The sequence below is a fragment of the Oncorhynchus mykiss genome, chromosome 3 (assembly GCF_057628025.1).
Source record: "Oncorhynchus mykiss isolate SJ-2025 chromosome 3, ASM5762802v1, whole genome shotgun sequence".
NCBI classification, from domain to species: Eukaryota; Metazoa; Chordata; class Actinopteri; order Salmoniformes; family Salmonidae; genus Oncorhynchus; species Oncorhynchus mykiss.
The window spans coordinates 89683661-89692789 of record NC_143024.1 but is presented as its reverse complement, the minus strand read 5'-3'; the positions used below and the strand labels follow the sequence as shown (position 1 = coordinate 89692789).

The 9129-nt window shown below is 43.1% G+C and overlaps 1 protein-coding gene across 1 annotated transcript; it reads right to left on the bottom strand.

Annotated features, from left to right (window-relative positions):
• Positions 1–253: 253 nt before the first annotated feature.
• On the bottom strand, positions 254–8081 carry wdr4 (WD repeat domain 4). The gene is made up of 11 exons (XM_036975264.2): positions 7926–8081; positions 7258–7326; positions 6844–6984; positions 6557–6713; positions 6176–6288; positions 5998–6058; positions 5719–5823; positions 1525–1589; positions 1226–1412; positions 1001–1070; positions 254–622 (listed from the first exon to the last, which is right to left on the bottom strand). Exons 1-11 carry the CDS (start codon positions 8006–8008, stop codon positions 408–410), a joined length of 1266 nt encoding a protein of 421 aa, XP_036831159.1. The 5' UTR covers positions 8009–8081; the 3' UTR covers positions 254–407.
• Positions 8082–9129: the final 1048 nt, after the last annotated feature.

The following is a 9129-nucleotide window of genomic DNA, read 5'->3' as shown; positions in this document are numbered from 1 at the left end:
CTCTGTATAAGTTGGTAATTAAGGCATATGAAAGTTAATGTTCAAGGAAGTATTTCTGAAGTGAAGTAGGAAATGTAATCAAATGCCCCCGATCCTGAATTGGGTCAGATATGCACTTTCTGACAGTGGAAGGACTTGTTAGTAACCGTTTCTCTTTTACCAAGATAATCCCCAGTGGTCAGTGCTTGGCTCTTGTTCAACTGGAGAGGACTATACATTTAGTGGAGCGCAAGAGACACTTAAGCATCAAACGGTCATAATTTTTTATTTAAAAATAAAAGAAATGGCTAATTCTCGGTAAATCACAAATCATAATAAATGTACACAACTCAAATGGTTAGTCTATCCGTCTCCAAACAAAGATAGCTTTTTAAACCAAAATATAGAATCTGTCTGTCCTATCCGTTTCAGCTCGAGGCTTTGGTCACAGGCCCAGGCTGGTTGCCTTTCTTGGCTTTTTTACTAGCTCCGTTGGACTGCTGTCCCTTCCCTGGTCCTCTCTTTTTGCCTCCTTGATCCTTCTGCTGTTGGAGCCTCTGCTGTTTCTTCTCTCTGTAGGACGCCATGTTGTCAAAGTTGCCCTTGTACAGGTGCTGGAACCGGCTCTCTAACCCTGCTGAGTCTGTTGTGAGGAGAAACAGGAAGGAGGGAGAAGCAGGGTCAGAGACGGTGAGAGAAATTGTAGCACAGTTCGTTCAGGTGATTGATTACTATTAGAATATCCAATCAAAAGCCTTTGTTCTAAGCCTTGATCCAAGTTTATGTTGCAGGTATCTCTGAGCATCCACTAAATAACAGAGTAAAAAAAAACGACATGTAAAGTCTCCTTGTAGTCTGACTACTTCGCATTAAGAACTACTTAGCTCGGGGGAACATGGAGGAGGCAGACATGGAGCCAAGTGCATAAACAACCCAGGTTAGAACTGCTCTTTACTGAGTGAGTAGAAGGATGATGGGTAATGTGAGGGCACAGTGTTGTGCCGTACGTGTGATGACTCACCCTGAAGTGCCTCCCAATGCGGCTGAAGGGCCTCCGTCACTCTTTTCAGCTCTGGGCTTTCACTGTCGCACTGCAGAGAGAAAGAGAGAGAGAACAAAACACCCCAGTGGCAACATAAGGGATAAAACACAAACACTGGTGTGTTTGTTTACTAAACAAGAACAGTATACTGTTGTGTGAGATGAGCTTGGAGGGTACTACGGTGTTGTCAACGAACAGCAGTACCTGCCAGCTGTCTTGCGTGTGTGTGTACACGAGGAACGGCGTCTCTCGGCTATCCAGCAGGACCCAGAGCCGACCCTGGGGGTCAAAGGTCAAATCCAGAGGACAGTGAGGTAGGGTCAACCTGCTGGAGGGCATCAGTCGCTCCTCTGTCCCTTGCTCCATCCCAAACAACTGCACCGAGGGAACTCTGGAAAACACAGGACAAATATTATGTCACAGGTTACCCACATACACTGATCTACATAGCTAGGGTAATTTATGTGCACAGTACACTGTCAACTCCTGATATATGCACCGACCTCTCACACTGCACCGCCACATGATGTCCACCGGGGGATCCAGCGATCCTACTGACTGCAGACCTCTGGGAACAAAAGGTACAAATTATGATGATGTCACAAACATAACTGGGGGGGGGGGGGGGGGGGGGGGGGGGGGGAATTGACGACACGCTATGGTCTTGCATCAGGTCAAATACCAACAGTTGACCCTAAAAAAATAAATAAAAAAAAACATTAAAAATAATAATTCACTGGCAGGTGGAATGAAAACATTCTTTCAACTCGTGGGTTGGCTGGCGGGTGCAGAACAATTATATTTCGGGTTGTAAACGTTTTCAATTAATATCATTTTTATTTATTTATTTTTTACAAATCCAGGAATCCTTGTTGTGTTGAATTATGTTGCGAATCCCATTAGGCTATGTTAGCGGTGAGGCAGACATAGCCAGGCTACCAGCCACGCCACCAGAGAGTAGAGCAGGGAACTTTCCATTAGTAGGCCTGTGTTTCAGCATGCAGAGCTTTATATTCACTTCAACCAGGCAACAATATGTTGCCATGTTCTATAGCTCACTAAAAAATGGCTAATGTAAAAAGAGAGAGAAGAAAATATGAAAGGTTATGATGGTGAAATTACACCAGCATGGAAACAGGTGTTGCCTGAGTAAAATCCCCGGTTTGGAAGGATTTTGGCGTCATTGTAGACAAGGAGGACAACAACCAGGTAGCTGGATAGACTGCCTGCAAAAGTGCGAGTAGGTATTTGTTTAAGATGAGGTTTATTAACAGTTCATTATTACATTAAAATGTAGGTTTTTGTTAATTTAGACCATATACAGGCAATAGAAAGTTTAAACCTGTACGACTGATATCTAAATCACCTACTAAATAAATCTAGGCTAAATAAAAGGTAACCTGTTACAGCCTATTAGATTCTGGGAATTGTTTACTTAAGTCTCAATTAAACCATTTGATTATGTAAACAAAAGGTATTGTTTGGTTATGTCAGCTATAGGCTTTCATTAGGTAAGAAAAAAAGCTAGTTAGAAAGTTTTTTTTCAAAGCAGTTTGAGTTGCCAATGTGCCCCAACGCATTGTGAAAAGAACATATCGTTCTTAATTCATGGCATCATGGTTTTCCTTTTATCCAAATGTTGAAGACAAAATTATTTTATGCATGGAATAGCCTACTACTCTGGAGTTATAAAAAACAATTAGGCATAAATATATTGAAGTTAATTAGCGGGCTACGGACCAGCTCTCGGGAACAGTTCTATGCCTTTCTATACAGGACACAGCCACATACAGTGGAGTGAAAAGCTATTTGCCCCCTTACTAATTTTCTCTACTTTTGCATATTTTTGACACTGAATGTTATCAGATATTCAACCAAAACCTAACATTAGATAAAGAGAACCTGAGTGAACAAATATACTTGACCGTTGGTATAAGGTTCTTACTATGGAATGCAGTGTTGGGTTTTTGCCAGGCATAAATGGGACCCATGTCATCCATAAAGTTATACTTTTGACTCATCTGTCCATAGAACATTCTTCCAAGAGTCTTCCAAGATCATCCAGGTGCTCTTTTGGCAAACTTGAGTCCCCATTTTTGCTGAAATGGGTCCCATTATGTCTGGTGAAAACCAACACTGCATTCCACAGTAAGAACCTCATACCAACGGTCCAGCATGGTGGTGGTGCTGGTGTGATGGTTTGGGGATGCTTTGCTGCCTCAGGACCTGGACGAGTTGCTTTAATAGGAACCATGAATTGTGCTCTGTATCAGAATTGGAGAATGCCAGGTCATCCGTCTGTGAGCTAAAGTGGAGCTGGGTAATACAGCAAGACAATGATACAAAACACACAATCAAGTCTACATGTAAATGGTTAAAAAGTAACAAAACAGAAGTTTTGGAATGGTGTGTAGTCAAAGTCCAGACCTAGTCCCAAATGAGATGTTGTAGCAGGACTTGAAATGAGCAGTTCATGTTAAAAAAAACCACAAATGTCACTGAGTTAAAGCAGTGCTGTATGGAAGAGTGGGACAGAATTTCTCCACAGCGACGTGAGAGACTGATCAACAACTACAGGAAGCATTTGGTTGCAGTCGTTGAATTAAAAAAATATATATGTTATTTAACCACACAAGTCAGTTAAGAACAAATTCTTATTTTCAATGACGGCCTAGGAACACGGGGAACAGTGGGTTAACTGCCTTGTTCAGAGGCAGAGCGACAGATTTTGACCTTGTCAGCTCGGGGATTCGATCTTGCAACCTTTCGGTTACTAGTCCAATGCTCTAACCACTAGGCTACCTGCCGCCCCGTTTGAGTAGTGGGCAATAACTTTTCCAACTTGGGAATTAGGGTGTTTGCATAACTTTCTTAATTAAATAAGTATCAATTTATTTTGTTATTTGTAAATGCAGGTTTCCTTTATCTAACATTAGGTTTTGGATGAAGATCTGATAACATTCAGGATAAAAACAACATGCAGAAATAGAGAAAATAAGGGGACAGATACTTTATCACAGTACTGTATACACAGAGGGGGCTGTGACCTACAAACAGCCAGCTCTATGGATTGAAGCTTCGCAAGAGTGACGACAAGGAGAGCTACTCAGTATACATATTGATGGATTCTCTTCAAATGTAACATGTTTCAAGTTAAACTGTAGTTTTGTTTGTTTCCTGTTTAGTGAATGATTACTGTGAGTAATAATGGAGTTTAGGTCATGAAACTGTGTGTATGCTAATTTTAGAAAAAGGTTGACCTAAACCAGATAAGAGGAAATTGCATGGGATCAGAGAGCAAGGTCAGGACCTGAAGATGGACGGGCTGGGATTCTGACATCTAGGTAAACAAGAGAGGAGCATGGACATTCCACAGGGGAAAGGAGGGAAACTCATTGGGGTCATAACATGTATAGCCGGGGAGGTAAAGAAGGAGGGGAAGAGGCAGGTGAAGAAGGAGGGGAAGAGGCAGGTGAAGAAGGAGGGGAAGAGGCAGGTGAAGAAGGAGGGGAAGAGGGAGGGAAGAGGCAGGTGAAGAAGGAGGGGAAGAGGCAGGTGAAGAAGGAGGTGAAGAAGGAGGGGAAGAGGGAGGGGAAGAGGGAGGGGAAGAGGGAGGGGAAGAGGGAGGGGAAGAGGGAGGGGAAGAGGGAGGGGAAGAGGGAGGGGAAGGGGGAGGTGAAGGGGGAGGTGAGGGGGGAGGGGAAGGTGAAGGGAAGAGGGAGGGGAAGGGGGAGGGAGGGGAAGAGGGAGGGGAAGAGGGAGGGAGGGGAAGAGGGAGGGAGGGGAAGAGGGAGGGGAGGGGAAGAGGGAGGGGAGGGGAAGAGGGAGGGGAAGAGGGAGGGAGGGGAAGAGGGAGGGAGGGGAAGAGGGAGGGAGGGGAAGAGGGAGGGGAAGAGGGAGGGAAAGAGGGAGGGGAGAGTATAAGACTTGAGCGTTCTAAAATGTGCACTCAGCTTCTTGGTAATAACCACTTGAAACTTCTGGTCTCAGTTCCTTTTTTTGCAAAGAGTTTAAAATTGCATTTTTATTTGTAACAGTATGAATGACAACGTTTGCTAGTTGTTGCTAAATGCACACCCAGAAGAGGAATGACTCCATGTATCAGCGGCTTGGTTAACTGCTACAGTCTCACGCCGGCGCATTTCAGACTTCAGACCCCTTTAAAACATTGTGTTTGAACTACAGACTTCTTGGGGTTGTACTATTGGATAAGTCCATATATTATTGATCCACTGACACCAACCATTAGTCTGTGTGAGCTACAACTCAGTAAGACAAGAGCGGATCCTGAAGGGGCCCGGGGGGTTTAAACGTCTATAGAGCCCAAACGGTTTGAGATAAAAGTATTAATAGCCATCTACAGTATGCAGGTTGTCCAATCAGAAACTGATATTTTGACCAATGGGTAAAATGTTAATTGTGTAGACAACTCCTATAAGAAAAGCAATTGTCCAAACCTCATGTCTCTATCATAATCAATTAAAATGTTATTGGAGTTTCTACCCTTGTAGGACCCCAGGACATAGTGTCTATGATACTGTAAGGGGTGTCTTCTACATAGAAGATCGTAGGAAATCCCAGGACATACCGTCTTTAACTCTGTAATAAGCTCACATAGTCGCTGTCACAAACTCCAAACAGTTGTCACTGACTAGCTGGTATCTCAGGACTGATAGGGTGAGAAGTAAAGTGGTCACCTTTTCCTTTTCTGTGTCCGAGTTCGGCATGTCCCTCAGCTGCTTCAGGTCCCAGCTCTGGAGCCTCCGACCTGACTCATACTCCCACAGCTTCATGGTCCCATCCTGTCAACACACACCTGCAGTCAGACACACCAGTCTCTATTGAATTTTTGTGTGTGTGTGCAGTAGTAGAGCTTAATCTGAACCGGTACAAGTGATACCTCTATCTGAAAGATCATCCAGCGGTATGTAATATCACTCAATTCAGCAGAATTGTAATATGTCTAGATCTCTCACCCCTGATCCAGAGAGTAGCCACTGTGGGTGTCCTGGTGGGACCAAAAGAGAACTGACAAATCTATGGAGAAAAAAAACTTGAAATATCAGGAAATTGGAGTGGTAACCGACTGGTTAAACATGAATTCATGTTTAAATTCTGTGGCCATTCATTGCTAGGTAGGCCAGCTGTACTCACTCCAAGTGTCCCAGGCAGAATGCCTGAATGTTGTGTGGTGACCTCAAGTGGCTGACCCTGATCTTCTCATCGCGGTCAGCTGTGACGACATACTTGTCGTTGGGGGTCAGGGTCTAGAAGAGAAGAGTGGGGGAGATATCCCAAACTGACTGGCAGTTCACCAAGAGTTGTTCACTTGAAGCGAGCCATTGATCGTGATGTTACTATTGTGAAAAATGTACAACCATTGAAGGCGTCGAACCCCATCAAACTCTGCCAAATCTGAGATGTAAGACGGGACTAAGTAAGGGCTATCCCATCTTCTGAAAATGCCCTTTAAAAACATTCAACTATGAAAAATAACCTACCCTTTAATAAGAAAGTATCATGTGAATGAATTACCATTGATAGAAGCATGGATAGATGTCCCAGCTTCAACTCTCCTGTCTTCTGGGGCTCCACCACAGAGAAGGAGTAGACGTCACCTGACTTGTCTGCTGCCCACACCTCATCCTCAGCCTCGGTGAACACAAGAGACGTGCACCTCCGCACAACCCACCTGAAAAGAATACAGCGGTCTCACTCAACATCTCAAAGAGAGCGACAAATCGACACATTAAGATTTTTTTGTTTGTTGCCGATTTCAGTTAAGTGGGATATTTGCTTTTATCTGCTTGTCCTATGGATACCTTGTACTGATGACCTGCCACGAGGGCTCGCAGCGGAACAGAACCAGGCGTTTGGTGTCATCTGTCAGCGCGACCAGCTTCGCAGAGGAGGAAACGGCAAACGCCAGGATCTTGTCACTTCCTGTCTCTTCTGATCCATCACTAACCAGGATGAAAGGGATCAGTACATTTCTGGTGAAATCGTATCCCTTGAAAACAGTTGCTTCTTACCACACGGTGACACACACACACACACACACACACACACACATTTCAAATCAAACAAGTGACACGCAGTTCAGTCACATATCTAGGTCGAGCAAGTCTGACGATAACTCAGCAATGATGGGTACACCGCAAGGGGTTGGCAACACATACTATACATTCCTGAGAGGTCAGTTGGCTGAAAAGACATCGTTAGCTAATGTTGTTTACCTTTTGTTGTCGGCCTCTGGGTCCTTTGGCTTCTGTTCTGCTGCGCTGCAGTCAAACACAAATGGTTCTCTGGTACAAAAAGAGGAAGGAGCATTTAATCATTGATGATTTAAAATGTGGACTTGTGATTTAATACACATAGCTGGCTAGCCCAAGAATGTACTAAAGTAGCCTGTTTTGTACTGAGTACAAAACATTAGGAACACCTTCCTAATATTGGAGTTGCAGCCTGTGCGCCTGGCACGTACTACCATACCCCGTTCAAAGGCAGTTCAATATTTTGTCTTAGCACACACACACACACACACACACACACACACACACACACACACACACACACACACGTCTCAATTGTCTAGTGGCTTAACCTGTCTCCTCCCCTTCTTCATCATCACTGATTGAAGTTGATTTAACAAGTGACGTCAAAAGGGGGTCATAGCGTTCACCTGGTCATTCTGTGATGGAAAATATGTTGTACTCTCACTGTATAACGTTACCGTCTATGAATGGACTAACTTAGCTAATAACGTTAGCCAGTTAACTAACGTTAACTCCGTATCATCCTAGCTATCTTATTTCTTTCTCATCGCTACTAGCCTACTAGCTTAGCTTATACGACGCATTATTGTACAAACAATACAATATTAGCCACATCTGTTCGTACAAACCTGCTATTTTTAGTGTGTATTGCAATTAGTTTTTTTTCATAGGTTGAAACAAGCCATTCTCCACAGGCACCGAGAGATGCCATGCTTTTACAAATACCGTTCACGTGGGACGCACAGAAGTGCGGAAGTATTTGTCGCACCTCTTTTACGTCACCAAAGAACAAAACGTACATTAAAAGATGATCGATACACTGATGAGAGTCGTTGTCCACAAAGCGGCACGGCGGGCTGTCTACCTAGCGTCTATCCTTCCTTTGGATTGCTGGATACAATTCAATTCAATTTAAGGGCTTTATTGGCATGGGAAACATATGTTAACATTGCCAAAGCAAGTGAAGTAGATAATAAACAAAAGTGAAATAAACAAAAAATGTACAGTAAACATTACACTCACAAAAGTGCCAAAAGAAAATACATTTCAAATGTCATATTGTGTGCAAATAGTTAAAAGGGGAAAATAAATCAACATAAATATGGGTTGTATTTAAAATGTTTTTTTTGTTCTTCACTGGTTGGCCTTTTCTTGTGGCAACAAGTGGTCGGCCAATCTTGCTGCCGTGATTTCATACTGTGGTATTTTACCTGGTAGATATGGGAGTTTATCAAAATTGGATTTGTTTTCGAATTATTTGTGGATCTGTGTAATCTGAGGAAAATATATGTCTCTAATATGGTCATACATTTGGCAGGAGATCAGGAAGTGCAGCTCAGTTTCCACCTCATTTTGTGGGCAGTGTGCACATAGCCTGTCTTCTCTTGAGAGTCAGGTCTGCATACGGCGACCTTTCTCAATAGCAAGGCTGTGCTGACTGAGTCTGTACATAGTCAAAGCTTTCCTTCATTTTGGGTCAGTTGCGTCTTCCTCTCTGGGACAGTCCTTCCTTTGGCTTGGTCGTCACTAGTTACCACAGCCACAAAGTAAAACATTTATCTTCTTAAAATGTGATTTTGAACATAACCCTAACGACACTGCTAACAGTATACCTTAAATTAAGAGCAAATATCACATTTTATTATCCTTAAAAAAAAAAAAAGATATAACCCATTTTGACTTTGTGGTTGTGGTAAATAGCCTTGCATGATTTTGCATGATGCACCATTTGTGGTTCAACACCAATTTAGCAATTTAAACACTGGAGTGATAGATGTGCAGAAGATGAATGTGCAAGTAGAGATACTGGGGTGCAAAGGAGAAAAAAAAAAA